The 16,516-nt window shown below is 35.2% G+C and overlaps 2 protein-coding genes across 3 annotated transcripts in view; one reads left to right on the plus strand and one right to left on the minus strand.

The window, feature by feature from the left end:
• Nucleotides 1-16,516, plus strand: part of LOC142334689 (uncharacterized) — a 293,593-nt gene that overhangs the window by 248,909 nt on the left and 28,168 nt on the right. Inside the window, exons 2-7 of one of the 2 annotated variants that reach the window (XM_075382926.1) lie at nucleotides 2,802-2,967; nucleotides 8,016-8,214; nucleotides 11,588-11,716; nucleotides 12,086-12,154; nucleotides 12,531-12,647; nucleotides 15,626-15,706. In XM_075382926.1, the coding sequence (XP_075239041.1) occupies nucleotides 2,813-2,967; nucleotides 8,016-8,214; nucleotides 11,588-11,716; nucleotides 12,086-12,154; nucleotides 12,531-12,647; nucleotides 15,626-15,706 (750 nt within the window). In that variant the 5' untranslated portion in view covers nucleotides 2,802-2,812. The remainder of the gene's footprint in view (nucleotides 1-2,801; nucleotides 2,968-8,015; nucleotides 8,215-11,587; nucleotides 11,717-12,085; nucleotides 12,155-12,530; nucleotides 12,648-15,625; nucleotides 15,707-16,516) is intronic. The other variant, XM_075382935.1, reaches the window with a different exon arrangement.
• LOC142334701 (ATP synthase peripheral stalk subunit F6, mitochondrial-like) overlaps nucleotides 1-16,516 on the minus strand; it is a 117,357-nt gene that overhangs the window by 83,040 nt on the left and 17,801 nt on the right. The window lies entirely within an intron of this gene.

Genomic DNA, 16,516 nt, shown 5'->3' on the forward strand with positions numbered 1-16,516 from the left:
TTTGGGAAACTTGGTGAACTTCACTAATATCTTTTGGCATTGATAAAGGATTTAAGGTCCTTGATTTTCGTCGAATTATAGATTCGACAAATCTGGGTTTTCCCATTATAGCTCCCCTCCCACCCCCCAGCTTTGTGGTCAGATAACCTATAGCCCCATCAATCATGGTAATTTTTACCATATTGGCAGTCTATAATTTCATGGTGGGGGGGTATAACAGGGGAGACCCAAAAGATCAACCGTTCCGTGTATTGTATTGGCAAAACCTAAGCTTGCATCGAAGATTGGACTCAGTATGCAAGGCACTCGCCATGCTAGTGGGGGCTTCAGTTGTTTAGCCTAGCTTGCGGTATAGGAGTGGAAACTTTGCACTCGGATTTATACCCAGGTCTACGACTTATGAAAAGACAGACTTTTGAAAAGACAGACTTTTGAAAAGACAGACTTTTGAAAAGACAGACTTATGAAAAGACAGACTTATGAAAAGACAATGCTCGACCAAAATATACTATGAAAAGACCATACTCTACTCATTTGAGCTATAAAAAGATTTTAGCTGGACTTAAAGACATTCTGGACTTTATCAGATTTTTCGCAAAATAGTTCAGCTGGACCAAAAATCTTACAAAAGACTTTGGCTCGACACAAAATTTGAACTGGACTTAAGTTCGACACAATGTGTGCAAACAAAGTCAAGTTAAAGTCAACTATTGTATTGTTTATAACCTGACGATGAACTCAGAGTTCGAAAACGTTCGTAAGAAATTGACAATCCTTTTTTAAATCAAGCTGGTGTTTTTTTTCTGCTTTGTATGCACAGAAGCAGAAAAAAACTGACTAATGGTGGGCACATGAAGAGACCGTAGCTGGACTTTCTTCGTTATGAAAAGACTTTAGCTCGACCCATAAAAAGATATTAGCTCAACTTTTACTAGTTAGCTCGACCGGGTTATTATAGCCCCCCAGCTTAGTGGTCAGATAACCTATAGCCCCCCCAATCATAGCGAATATACCATAATGGGGGGGGGGCTATAATGGGAAGACCCCTGTAGTCAATATTGTCCCCTCTACTAGACTTTTAAAGCCTTTTCATAAGTCGAGGCCTAGGCCTGGGTAAGGTTTTAGAACTTATGAACACTGCTTTTGCAACTAGTTTTCTGCATTTTTTCTGCGGAAGGCTCGTTATTAATTGTCCTGAAAACTATAAAAACTTTGTACTGTTAATGGAACATTTCGTTTTCATCTTAGCCCAACTCGATATTTTTTGTAAACGAAAAACAGAGGATGACACTGATGCAACAACATAACTTAATTTGTTGAAAAGCTAATTTCTATATATTAAAGACAACTAGCATGGTTTGTCAGTTAGCACTAATAGCTGTTATATCAAAATGCATTTGTATGTTCCTTTCAGGAGAGTACAATGGATAATAAAAGTTCCGATAAAGTTCCTAGCAGCCTGCCAGGGCTATCACATTTGCACGCAAGGCGAATCCAATCGTCACAACAGAAAGTTTCCGATAAATCTGATGATTCTCGATTATCGACCGAAGGTGGTGATTGCGCGACATCATCTTCAACAGTCACCAAAAGAAGTTTTGTGCCGAATCTTAATGTGATGAGATCTACTCCTGCTGCTACAGCTGAAATGAATTCAGAGCAGACTGGAAGAAAGGGCAAATCTGGCATCGCTGGGAAAGATTGGGGCTCTAAAAGCAAGGGCAGATTTAAAAAAGAGTTTGTACAAACTACCGGAGTATTTTCAGAAGGCGTTGCAAGTCAGCAGATGGGAGGTTTATCAAAATCAGCTTCAACGGCCAGCGATGCTGCGTCAGCAGCAGGTAGTGCCAACGAATTTCTGGCGGAATCTGTTGACGATTTGACATTGGATAACATTCTAACTGGCAATTTTGTAGCTGATTTGAAAAACAATAAATGCCCATTGAGTTTAGTTGGAAATGCCTCCAATCTGGGCGATCTGCTAAATGCTAAAAAATATTTGGAGCATATAAAGAATGAGGAAATGTCATCCGCTGATGAAAAACTCTACCTTTTCCAGTTTCCTTCGCTCGCTCCTTTCATGTGGTCGAAAAAGACAGAAGAAGCCGCAGAATGCACAAATGAACATTCAGACACTACAACTGAAACCAGCGCCGAGTCTATGAGTATGAAAGATGATCTATCGGGAGGTTTTGTCGATGGGTCGTTTGAAATTCTGATGGATGGCTCCATGCGAATGAGGTTTTCAAACGGCGTGGACAACGATGAAGAAACCATTATTCTGAATTGCAGTGCCGCTACTGAAGATAACAAGCTAAGCTTCTCGTTGTTTCATCAAGATCAAATTGCCCAAACAATACAATTTTGTGGAAACTTAGATAATCAATTGATTTGTACTCCTCTTTTTGCTGATCTCTTAAATGAAAATTCTAAATCTAGCTCAGATGAAAGTTAACAAAGTTGTATTTTGTTTAATTTTAGTTCAGTTGGCGAACTCTCTTCATTTTTAACATCATCCTTCAATTGAAGAAAAAGTCAATAGTTAGGCCTGGTACACTATCCAACTGGAACAGTCGAGAGCCACGCGGATGTCTCGATGTGTGTCAATAACATCGCCCGTTCAATTAAAAAAGTCAACTCAAAAGAAGCCCCTTCCCAGATGGTGTAGTCGGTCAACTCAGCGGTTGCAAGTCAACTCCCATATACGGAAAAGATCCGAAAAATGATATTTTAAATGGAGATTTGAATAGAGATTATAAGGTGATTTAAGTTGGATTATGAATATTACTAACTTAAGTTTCAGATATAATTGATGTCTGAGGACTCGGCAGCGGGAAACTCAGATGTTATCAGAGACTCGGAAATTATCAGCCACACGGACAGCATTCAAGATGACTCTAATTTGTCAACTTTTACCAAAATGCAGTATGCTGACATTCACAATGCGTACGAAAATTTAGCCTCCAAGTGAGTGACCATCCACTAACTGCTGTTTTGTCGCGGTTCCAATTAAATAAATTTGCATACATTGAATCATAGTAGCTGATTTATGCATTTTAACTATGCTTTAATGTAGCACTGAATGAAGTGGTGTCCAAAATCAATTAGTGTCTAAAGAGTTCCAATAGACGGTCGGGTAGCAAGATTCAAGTACTTTTTTAATAGCTGCCTCAGCTTCTCAGCCGCCTATTATAGCGCTCCTTTTTTGGAAAAAAAAATTGAATTGTATTAGGGCGCTGTTTTTTTAAGATCTCTTCACACGTTTTCGTGATTTTTGAAGTCAAATTGGAGTAGTGATTTTGGTCACGCCGAAAGAGGAAATGGAGCGAAAAAGCGAGTGGTTTTGCGGCGTGAAATTTTTTCTTACTAATTTTAAAGTAGAGTGAGGAAAAGAGTTTGAACAAAAACTCGCTTTCTCGCTAGTGGTTTTTTGTTCACATGCGGCAATTTCACTTTGGTTTTCCCAATCCATTCATAGTTCATTCTAGGCCTCTTTTTGTCAGAATCAAATTTACTTTTCTCGATAGTGGTTTTTTGTTCTCGCTAGCGGCATTTTGACATTGATTTTCTGTTTTTTTTTGTGTTTTTTTAATCTGATTTTTTTTTAAAAATGGTTTTCCCAATTCACTCATAGTCCGTTCTAGGTCTAATTTTTGGTTTGTTAAATGAAAATTCCTAGAATTTTACGCCAAGACGTGCCCTGCTATGTCTTTTACTTCGTCGAATGAAAATTTTTCGCTTTACCTTAGTTCACAGCTTGTTCAACATTTTGCGTGAAATCTTTGACTTCTCTGGGCTAGTTTCACTCTTCTCTCATTCTGCTAAAAGTGTTTTTAAACAGCAGTTGATCAGCAAATCAATTCACAATAAACAGAGTCAGTATCAAAAAACGAAATCAGAAATAGGAACGGGATAAACCCATATTGTCCAGTTTTAGATGACCGTTGCTCGAACTTTGTTCGTAGTTACCAATTTTAATGCTTATTGGTATTGATACTAGCCCCTGTGTTGTCTCACTGCAAGACAGGAGTATGCTACAAAATGACATCAAACTAGTTCGCACTTTAAAATTGTTTTTCTACAGAAATCTTTTTTTATCTCATCTTTCAATCCCGATTGTGGTTATGGGAATCAGCGGCGGCTATTTTTCGCCAATCTGCCGGGTATGGTTATTAATAGCCGCACAGCGATAGCTGGGACTTTTATTGATCTTCTCTTGGTTTTTAAAATCCAAGAGTTGGTGCTCTGTCTTTTTACAATCCAAGAATTCGATTGTATTGGTGCTCGGTCTTTATTTTTGTAAGATGTTTTCACACCTTTTTTCATGACTTTGATCTTTCAAAACGGGAGAAACAGTTAAAGCTCACCAGGCATCAATTTTCATTAGAGGCCCTTAGCCGCGCTGAGTAAACCTTCAAGTGCTTAGAGTGGTGAAGCTACTTGGAAGGTCGTAATTCAAGGTTAAAAATTCTTTTTTTAAGGAGTTTTTGAGCTAAAAAAGTTGAAATTTTCCCCGTTTTTTCGTCGTTTTTCATTTTTTTGTCGGACCAGTCTAAAATTGAGGTCTGTAAAATTGATAGAGGTTTTCTGCAAGACATAATTACTTTTTATGTTCATTTTAAGAGCTATATGTTTTGGTACTCCAAACATAAACCCGCAAGTTCATACTGATTTTTGAAATATTTTCATTTTTTTCAAAAATGTTTGATTTTTTGAGTTTTTTCAGCCCTATGGTTTGATAATAGGTTACTTTGTAGTTTCTAGTGGTAATGGAATGGTTTTCAACCTTTTAACATCACGAATTGTTGCAATTCTTTTATAGAACTTTTATTTTTTCTAATTTGATATTTATAGTCAGTGTTTTGCCATCCCCAGTGGGCGAGGAAACTCCTAAAGTGTTTGATGTTTTGCAATTTTTTCGAGTGGTTTTCAAGATTTTAATGTCAATATTTTTTTTTGCAATTTTGATAAATCTTGCAACTTTTATCAAGGTTTTTGAAATTTTTTCTTGTTTTTTGAGAATATCTATCCCCAGGGGCCTATAGGGTTCAACAATATGTTACTGTATAGTTGCTATTGGAATTGATCTGGTTTTCAAATTTTAATATAGAAAATTTTTGCATTTTTTTGTTATAAAATTTGAAATTCTTTTTCTAATTTTCCAAAAATTTTAATCATATTCCAAGTCTATCAATCTTCATGGACGAGAAACTTTGTAAGCTTAGATTTGGTTCACTGGATAATTCCTGAAGACAATGAAATGGTTCTGAAGATACTATTATAACAAATTTTGGCAACATCTCAATAAAATTTTTGTCATTTTTGACTTTCCAGCTCCAGAGGCCAGACAGCATCCTCTAGGGTCGAAAATTAGGTTGCTGCATAGTTGTTAGTGGGCAATATGGTTTTCATTTTTTTTAATATTACAAGTTTTCCATTTTATGTGATAGTCTGAATATTTTTTAATTTTTCTGAAAATTATGTTCTGAGTCTCGATTTTTATTGGCCAGTGAGGTGTTTTTCGGCTTGATATTGGGCTACTGCATAGTTTTTGAAGACAATGAAATGATTTTGAAGATATAAAGATGAAGAGTTGTAGCAACATTTCAAAATCAAAATTATCGATCTTTAAGGGCCAATGAAATTTTTTTAGGTCATGCATTGGGGTTTTGGGACAAATCTGAGAGGCAAAAATGTTTTTGAACATATGAATTTTTTTAAATCTAGAAACTTGAAATTTTGCAATTCGCATTTTTTTTTAAAAGTATGTACTTTTTCTACAGTTTTTCTATATCTGGTTTTCAATAAACCCCTTCTAAGACTTGTGTGTGGGTTAATAGATGTATTTTAATGGATAAGTTTCAGCCTTCAGTAAAATATTTTCAAAAGTATTAGCAATGATTATTTTCGTTTGGTTTGTTTATTTAAGTTTTGTCAACTTATGAGACTGCTAGTCTTTTGACTGGCATTGTCCAATTGATCTATGGGGCAGATACAGTACAGTGTTTCATTCAATTTTTGGATTGTTTTTCAGGACTTGTCCTTTGTTTTTTTCGTCAAGATTTTTGTTACGACTATATGACGTCACAACCGCTTCAAATCTGCTTTTGTTCATTCGTACATGCAATTTCAACTGAGTCATCTTCACTTTTGGTGGAGCGAGTGTTTTGTTCATTCGCGTGATGAAATTCTTGGTCATGCGTGACTTCGCTCTCAAAAATGACTTTCTGACTCTGAAACTGAGTTTTCTGTGCTTTAATTCGAAGAGATAAGGTCAATTAAATGCGTGTGACACTAATTGAAGGTTATTGGAGAGCAGCTAATAGAAGGAGCAATCACTTATACACATTCTTAATCAAAATTTAACATCTCAGAATTTAAGAAAAAGATTTTTCTGTGGTCTGTTTCTGTTACTATCTTTTTGAGACTGCACATCTACAAAGCTATTGCGGCTGTTTTCTGGCAACCTGCCAGCTATGTTAGATTTAATTCAAAGAGGTAAGGTCAAGTGAGTGCGTGTCACTCTAGTTGAAGGTTATTGGAGATCAGCTAACAGAAGCAGCAATCCCTTATACAGAGTCGTAGTCAAAATATAACAAATTCAAAGAGATAAGGTCAAGTGAGTGCGTGTCACTCTAATTGAAGGCTATTGAAGAGCAGCTGATGGAAAGAGCAATAAATTGTACAGATTCATAATCAAAATATAACATCCCAGCATTTTATGAAAAATTTCTTTTTCGTCTCTTTTACTATCGTTTTGAGATTGCAGACCTACGGAGCTATTGTGGCTATTTTTTGGCAAGCTATGTTTAAATTGTTTTTATGAAAACCGAACCCCAGATTGTATGAATTAGGAGGACAATATTGTTTGATTTATAAATTTATGATAACTTATAACATTAACCAAAGCCAAAGATTTACTAAGCACCAAAAGTAAGTTAGCACCCCATATTGTTTCAATTAAAAATATATTTTTTGATGCAATAATAGTCCAACTTGAAATCACAGATAAAAACAATTTTTGCACTGTTGATCTCCCTGCACTAGTGGCCTTGCCTGTCCATGCATTTCAGGTATATTGCAATGGTTATTTAACAGATACACTGATGAAAAATTGGTGATTTTCATCCAAGTTTCGCAGTGAAAGCTGTTACGGAATTACAATTTATTTTCTAATGTGTAACAAGTGCAAATTCACTCTAGGCAGACAAACGTGAAAACATCATATTTTCAAGCAACTTCCTGTTTACTGTGAAACTTTGATGGATTTTGTCAACTTTACATTGGGGTATCTGGTAAGTTACCATTGCACATTATCTGAAATTTTCTCTGGAGTTGCTTTCGTTCTGCAATAAAGTTTGTTGCTAAAAGCGATTATGAGCGAAAGGAAAGCAAAAGCTTTAATTGTAGCTGAGTATATAAGATGTCAGACTACCGATCTGGCACTCAGGTGTCCGATTCCCTGTTGCGTCGGTTTGTTTGCACCCATAAAACATTTCTACAACCCCTATAAATTAAATAGCCCCCGCATGATAGTCGGTTAATGTTTTCAGGCTCTAGTATTGTCGCATCAAAAATTAAATTATTTCTTAATAAACATAAAGGGTGCTAGCTTTCTTTTATGTTTTTTTAATATAGTTGTTTAATTGCTCTCAGACAAAGTTTGGGGCAATTATTTTTGCTTGACCCTTTTGACTTTTCAAATTAGTTTTGCTTCCTTGACTTCTTGAGTTTTGCGTGAATTAAATGGCTCTTCTCTCATAATTTTACGCAGTTGAACTCAATTGGCGGCTGTTTACTACTAAAAGTTGAATGAAAAGTGCGCGAAACTGCTTGCATTTTCATTTTTTGTCGACATCATTTGAACCCTGTCCCGCGCCAAAGGTTGGTACAATCAAACTCCCACCTCCAGCATCAAACGGGCTGATATAGAATAGAAGCCCCGCCTGTCTATTGAGAGCAATTGGTTCGACGTTTTTCGGTTATGTTTGGTATGCATGTATGGCTGTTATTAGGTTAACGAATACTGAATGTGCAGTTCAGAGTTTGAAGCTGCATTTGTGCAATATGCAGGCAAGGCAGGATCTGCAGGATAAGAAACCACTACCACAGCCGACAGTAACGAAGGCTCACGACATTTCATTTAGCCCCCGTAGAACAACAGAAGTTACAGGCAACAATAGCTTAAAGCAGAACGAACTTTTAGATAGCGAGGTATGTACTTTTATTACTAATGAAGCTGCTTGTTTGTAATTTTTGAGGGCCGCAAAGGCTATGTTGATTATAGCTTTCCGAGGAGACAACTGCTTTGCTTCATAATCAACTACTGCAATAGTATTTCTTTTGCGTGACTTCTGCATTATTAGTTCTTGCAAAAAAAATTTGGCGTCTACGTAGGAAGATCGCAAAATAGGCGTCTTTGTTTGGCATCTAAGTTGAAAATTTTGACAATGATAGCCTTTTTAATAGCCGCGTCAGCAATTCCAGGCGGCTATTATTGTGCTCCTAATTTTTTTTTTACAATTCAAAGAATTTGAATTGTATTGGGGCGCTGTCTTTTTTAAGATCTGTTCACACATTTTAATGATTTTTAGAGTCAAATTGGAGAAGTGATTTTTGTCACGCCGAAACATGAGGTGGAGCAAAAAAGCGAGTGGTTTTGCGGCGTGAAATTTTTTTGCTCTAATTTTAAAGTAGAGTGAGAAAACGGTGTTTGAACAAAAATTCGATTTCTCGGTAGTGGTTTTTTGTTCACATGCGGAAATTTCACTGTAATTTTTTTACTGTTTTTTCTTTCGATTTTTTGGATCGGATTTTTTTCTAAATGATTTTTCCAATCCTTTCAAAAATCATTCTAAACTTAGTTTTTTTGTTTGAACCAAATTTCCATTTCTCGCTAATGGTTTTTTGTTCACATGCGGAATTTTTACATTGCTTTCCCGTTTTTTTTGTTTTTTTGATCTGATTTTTTTTCGAGAAATGATTTTACCAATTCACTCATAGTCCGCTATAGGTCTAGTTTTTTGTTTATTCAATGGAAATTCTTTGAATTTTACGTCAGGACTTGTCCTGCTCTGTTTTTTATGATCTGTTCACACATTTCAAGTCAAATTGGAGTAGTGATTTTGGTCACGCCTAAACAGGAAATGGAGCGAAAAAGCGAGTGGTTTTGCTTTGTGATTTTTTTTCGCTCTATTTTTTAAGTAGAGTGAGAAGAAGTTGTTTGAACAAAAGTTCGCTTCCTCGCTAGTGCTTCTTTGTCCACATGCGGCAGTTTCACTTTGGTTTATACTGTTTTTTTTTTCAATTTTTTTGGATCGGATTTTTTTCAATGTTTTTTTTGAAATGGTTTTCTCAATTCACTTATAGTCCGTTATAAGTCTAGTTTGTTGTTTAGTCATTGAAAATTCTTTGAATTGTACGTCAGGACTTGTACTGCTATGTTTTTTTTACTTCGTCTAACTGACTTTTTCTGTTTCGTCTCACCCTGACTTTTTCAATGACTTCAGTGACTTCTACTGCTTTGCAGTTAAAATTTGTCTCTGTGAAGTCATTTTTGTTTCTAGGTCGATTGAGTGACTAACCTCACTAAAAAATGACTTCTGAACCGACTTATGGAACTTTACGCTTACTATTTAAAGATCAATAGTGCGTCTAAGTAGCGCCAAACTTACATGCCCTAATTCTTGAGTATTAGTCTTGAGTTTTTGATTTCGAAAATCAATTTTGAGAAAGCTCTTCTAGGGCTTTTTCCTTATAGACCGTATGTGTATCATAAAGATGACAGTACGTATCTAACCCAAAAAATCTAGTGGTCTACGGAAGGACTTTTGGCCAGTCTGCCTATCTTGTTTCTTTAGTGTTTCATTTCATGGAAGGCCACAAGCGTCTATCGCGGCTATTTTCCGGCAATCTGCAGGCAATGTTAACAAAATTATGGACAAGTCTAAGCGCTTTTACTTGGCATTTATTTGACGATCTCTCCCTGACCTCGATCAGTTTTTCAAATGTTCTTGATTAAATATTCCCAATTTAGTTCCCTTCTGTGGGCATGTTTGTTGGAGCTCGACGTACAGTTCTTTATTTCAATAATGCATTGGACGAATTGAGTGGCTCTCAACTTTGATATAATGCGACCTTGGCTTTTGGAGACGACAATAAATTCGCTCTCAAAATCCTCTACTAATTCAATTAAAAGAATTAGACAATATTTCGGAAGCGTATTTATTAGTTGAACTGCTCTCTTAGAGCCTTACGCTTCATTAGTCTCTAAGTATACGAGTCGCCGAAACTGTCTCGAGGACACATTTCATAGTGTGAAGGGTGGATTATAATCCTGAGAGTTTGACCCCGTCCACCCTCTTCACTTGGCGATTTGGACCCCTCTTGTCCAGCCATCCTAAAGCTAACTTCCCTGAGCCACCACTGGATACTACGCGTGACGATGGTCGTTTTTTTTGAAAATTGCAGCTTAATTCTTTATATATATATATATATATATATATATATATATATATATATATATATATATATATATATGTATATATATATCTGGCACTTTAATTATTCGATAGCAAATTTCATGATTGTCTAACAAATTGCACAATAAAATCCTGATGAAGTGCTCTTGAACAATAGTGTATAAAAACTTTTGAAGTAGTTTTCGATTTTTTGCTAAAGTTTAAGATTCTGTTTTTTAACCTTCAAATTTTCATGCTCACGTGCTTTTCATGTTTACTGAAATGAATCGTATCAATTGATCTGCAAAATGAGAACTTTTAAAAAATTGGGGGCACAACTCAAAATAAGTCACTGTTATTAAACGAAACAGCAAAAACGGTATCGGAGTTTTAAAAAAATTGGACATCATTCAACCGATCAACTAATGCATACCGTTTTGTAATAATCAGAAATCAAATATTTTGAAATTGTGAGATGCGGGTTGAAACTGAAAAGAGCTCACCGTAAGTTTTGAAAAATGTTTTTTAATGCGCAAATCAAGCTTATGAAGCACGAATCATGCCTTAAAAGTAGAAATCATGCGGTACGTAGCTTTTTGGTACCATAGTGAAGCTTTGGGTGACTTCATTGAAAGTGAACGAAATGAGTTCTGAACTCAAAGTTTTCAGAAATATTTTTTCAATAACGTGATCCCGAAGGCAGTAGTTTGATAATCTCATTTATTCAGAGAAATGTAGCAGAACATTTACTGTCTTTTAGCATTTGAGATACATTTAGGCAGTAGAAGCTAAGAAAGAATTGATTTGCAAAAATCTGCAGAATTGAGTAAATAATTTGGGTCAAAGATGTTCTAATTTTGAAAATTTGATTCGAAATATTTTATATTAGCATAGCCCAATTTGAGTTATGAGGCGTTAAAAATGCACGAATTTAAATTCCCGACATCGATGTTAGAGCGGAAATTTACCTTGCCAATTAATCTGAACTACAAAAAATTGAATTCTGTTATGTAAACAGTTTTTTGGAACTCATGCGTTTGCTGAAATCAAAAGGAAAAACTTATTTAGCTTCTCATAGGGTTGCAAGAATTAGAGTTCTTTGTTGCAATACTTATTATTGTGTTCAGTACAAGAAAGTAGCCAAAGAACTGGATCGATTGAGAGGAGAATTACAGACTGCACTGGACTCCAAACAGAAAATCTCCGAAGAAAATCAGTCACTCAAAACTCAAATTGAAGTCAATCATGCTGCTCGGGTTAGTGTTTTCTCGCTTGATGCACTATTTGTTCATAAAAGACAAGTTTCGCTGTTATTCCAACTTTTGTCGAGTGAACATCAATGATATGTGGATTTTTTCTTTATGCTTGAACTGTTTTTGAAAAATTTTGATCACTTATCAGATTGTCGCGCGTAAGGCTCCGACAGACAACTTGTCAAACGTAATTTAATGTAAACTCTTGAGTTCAATAAAATTAAACTAATATTGTATTAAATTAACAAAGAGCTAGCTACAAATGCAGTCTAACTTAGAAATTATTATTATTAAAAAATGTAGATCATTGTCGGAGACGTCGATGACTGCTTACCCTTAAAAGCTTACATCAATAACTGCTTATTCTTTTAGCTGGCAGAAACTGTGCGATTGGAGAAACTGGAGAATGCAAAAACGAAGAGCATCAAGAAATTGAACGAAGTACGTATATTGAGTCTTTGTTGACAAAAAAGGTGGGTTGAACTGTGTTGTTAAATGTTATCGGAATGATAACCTTTCGGTGTATCTTATAAAACAGGAATGTAAAGTCGGAAGAGGTCGGTGGTGCTGACATAATTTAGCTGAAATGATTACTTGAAAATAAGGATTTACGTAAAATAGGATCTTCACTGCTGAAGTATTAATAGCACAAGAAACGGCTGAATGCGAGAGGTGTAGAATGATTTTTGAGTTGTTGTGATTGTGAATCTCAAGTTTTGTCGTTACAGTTAAATTGAAAATAAATCAAAAAATGATACTCGCAATCACTAAAGCGAATTGCGTTATGACTAGCGGTTGTGATTTTATATTTCTTCAGATGAGAGGACAGCTAGATCGTGAGGTTGAGTTGCGGGTGTCTCTTGAAAAGAGTCACAGTTCACTTCTCACCAGATTAGAGGATGTGGAACTCCTAATGGAGCAGGAAAGAGCACAGGTATACTCAATTCCATGTGCTATAATAATTCTTTATGCTTACATATCCTTTTTATTAATAGCCGCACAGCGATAGCTGGGACTACTATTGGCCTTCTGTTGTTTTTTTTTTACAATTCTTACAATAAAATGAAGTGTGGAGCAACAGGAGTGGTTCTTGTTCATATCGCTGTTTTCTAGAGAGCGAGAAATTGAGGTGTGAAAAGTTCTGCAAGCGAGCAAAATTATTTGTTCACGTGCGGCATTTTAAAGCAGTTTTATTTTCATTTTTTGGTTATGAGGTTTGGTTGATTTTGGTTTTAATTTTAGTCTGGTTTTGATAGTGGTGTGAAGGTTTCTGGAAAGTCATATGAGTTTTATGCTAATTTGGAGGTTTTTCATGTATTTAGCTTATTTTCGGTCTAATTTTTGCGTTTTTTGACGATTGTTTTGTTTTACTGGCTCAAATGGGTATTGAAAAGACCCCTACTACTTAAGCAAATTTTCGATAACAATTGGATACAGTTTTGTGGATATGATTTTTTTTTGTTAAGAAATGGCGAAAATCGGAACTTTTTTTCTTAATTTTTTGCAGTTTTTCGTTTTTTTTTCTGTTTCTAGACAAATTTCTTAGCCTATTATGACTTGCCTAATGTTTTGCAAGCATCTGGATATTCTATTGGCTGAAAAGAATTTTTATTTGGATTTATATGATTTTGTAATATTTAAAAATTAATGAACTTTCTCCAGTTTTTTTTAGTGTAAGTTGTTCTTTTCTCCATAATTTGGCCCCAAGTATTTTAAAAATTCACATAAATGTTTTTAGTAAGTACTAGTTGTTTTCATGGAGTAGCTTTGGCAGATATATATTTTTTTCGGGATCTCAATTTATAACAAAATTTGATCAAATTGTTTTCTATCAGATTTCAACAGATTTGATTTTATTGTTTTTACTTTTTTGTTTTATGGTTTTGTTCCAAGATAAACATAAATCAGTGGAGGAACTTTTTGACTGATGAGTGGTTGGATGGCTTTTAAATGGATTTTCACTCCCAGAGTCGTTTCCGGAATTCTTCCGGCTCTGTTTTCTAAGATCTGTTCACACATTTTCATGATTTTTGAAGTCAAAATAAAGTAGTGATTTTGGTCACGCCGAAACAGGAAGGGGAGCGAAAAAGCGAGTGGTTTTGCGGCGTGAATTTTTTTTTTGCTCAATTTTTGAAGTCGAGTGAGAAAACGGTGTTTGAACAAAAATTCGCTTTCTTGCTCGTGGTTTTTTGTTCACATGCGGCAATTTCACTTTGATTTTTACTGTTTTTTTCGATTTTTTGCACCGCATTTTTTTCTAAATGGTTCTCCCAATCCATTCATAGTTTGCTCTAGGTCTAGTTTTGTTGTTTAGTCAATGAAAATTCTTTGAATTGTACGTCAGGACTTGTTCTGCTATGTTTTTTTTTCGTTAAGATTTTTGTTACGACCATATGACGTCACAACCACTTCAATGCTGCTGTTTGTTCATTTGTTTATGCAATTTCAACTGTAGTATGTGCGTGAGATTATTTTTCACTCTTAGTGGAGCGAGTTTTTGTTTATTCGCGTGATGAAGTTTTTGGTCACACGTGAATTAACCCACTCTCAAAAATGACTTTAAAATTGACTTTCTTTACCTTATTTCAGAGTGATAAGGTCAAGTGAATGTGTCACTCTAAATGGAGGTTATTTGGGAGCAGCTAATAGAGGCAGCAAAAACTTATACAGATTTTTGATCAAAATATAACATATCAGCCTTCAATAAAAAGACGAATTTTTTTGGTCTGTCTTTTTTACTGTTTTCTTTAGACTGCAGATCTGCGAAGCTATTGCGGCTATAGCTGGGGCTATTATTGGCCTTCTATTGGTTTTTTTTCTTATTTCGTCATCGCAAATTTTGTTACCACCATATGACGTCACAACCACTTCAAATCTGCTTTTTGTTCATTCCTTCATGTAATTTCAACTGAAGTGCGTGTGTGACGTCATTTTTCGCTCTTAGTGGAGCGAGTTTTTTTGTTCATTCGCTTGATTAAGTTTGGTCACACTTGACTTACCTCACTCTCAAAACTGACTTCCTCACTTTGAAATTGACTTTTATTTACTTTAATTCAAAAAGATAAGGTCAAATGGGTGTGTGTCACTCTAAATGAAGGTTATTTGAGAGAAGCTAATAGAGGCAGCTAAAACTTATACATATTTTAAATCAAAATTTAACATATCAGCCTTCAATGAAAAGACGAATTTTTTTGGTCTGTCTTTTTACTGTTTTTTTTTAGACTGCAGATCTACGAAACTATTGCGGCTATTTTCTGGTAATCTGCCAGCTATTTTTTACTTGTTTACATCTAATTTTTAAATGAGTATGAGAACTCCTCTTTCTGGTAGTGGATATTGTATTGTTTTAAGATCTAATAAGTTTTTTATTCAACTTAGGAGTTGTCGGGTGTCATTTTGAAAACGATATACAACACGCTCCAAGATTTACTTTAAATAGCGACAGTTTTCAGCCGAGCGTACATAAATAACGCTCGGCAATAGTACACTTTACAAAGTACTGGGGATATATTTATAGATTCACACAGCTGCAGTATGTGCTGTTTCGAAATACTTTAAACGACGTTATTAATTTCCTTAACTAACTTAACTATTACCTTACTTACCTATTAACTTACTTAGAATGATAACTTTAGTTCCTGATGGCTAACGTAGTTTCTGAATTCGAAGCAAGACATCTGTCAAGAAATTCTAGATAAAAATTTTTAGTTCATATTTACAATTACAATTTATGATAAGATCGTCGCGAAGCTTCACTTCTCAGGCCAGAGTTTGAGTCTACTTTTATGCATAAACGTACTCAACATTTTGAATACTTAGCTGTCCATTACTATTTTGAAGTGATGTCGAAAAAAGTAATTGTTTTGAAGTTTAAATTTTGCAAGTAAATTGATTGTTCGTTTATCGCTGAAGGTTGTCAGTTTGACACTTGAGTTATCGGAGAGCGATGAGAAGTTAAATCGTGACAATGTTGTCACTTACCTCCGAAGACAGGTCAGTATGTGTGCATTTCTCATCAGACACAAAAAGTTTTGATCCGTTGTGACTTCAAAATTCAGGTGATCGTCGACGAGCAAAAAATGCAATGCTATTTTGAAATCTATGAGCGGCCGTAGAATTCTGTTTAATAGCCGCCCTCAGCTTCTCAGCCGGCTATTATAGCGCTCCTATTCTTTTACAATTCAAAGAATTTGAATTGTATTGGGGCGCTGTCTTTTTACGACACGAAGAGGAGTATTGGAGAAGTCCTTTCTGAAGCGGGAAATGAAAGGCGTGAAAAAATTTGGAGTGATTTTGGTGCTGAACAAAAGTGAGGAACAGAGCGAAAAGAGTGGTTTTTGTTCATACCGCTGTTTTTGAGAGAGCGAGAAATTGATGTGTGAAAAAATTTTCTTTAAGCGAGCGAAATTTTTTTGTTCACGTGCGGCATTTTAAAGCAGTTTTTTTCATTTATTTTGGTTGAAAGGTTTGGTTGTGATTTTGTTTTAGTCTTAGGCTGGTTTCGGTAGTGGTTTGAAAGTTTTTGGAAATTCATATGAATTTGTTGATAATTTGGAGGTTTTTAATGTATTTTGCTGATTTTCGGGCTAATTTTTGCGTTTTTTTATCGATTACTTTGTTTTACTGGCTCAAATGGGTATTGAAGAAACTCCTTCTACTTGAGCAAGTTTGTGATAACAATTGGTTACAGTTTTGTGGGTAAGAATCATTTTTTTGTTGCGAAATATGACAAAAAATGGCGAAAATTGAATCTATTTTTCTTAACTTTTTGCACTTTTTCGTTTCTTTTCTGTTTTTATCTAA

This window comes from Convolutriloba macropyga, chromosome 1 (genome assembly GCF_964194025.1).
Source record: "Convolutriloba macropyga chromosome 1, txConMacr16.3, whole genome shotgun sequence".
Classification (NCBI taxonomy): Eukaryota; Metazoa; Xenacoelomorpha; order Acoela; family Convolutidae; genus Convolutriloba; species Convolutriloba macropyga.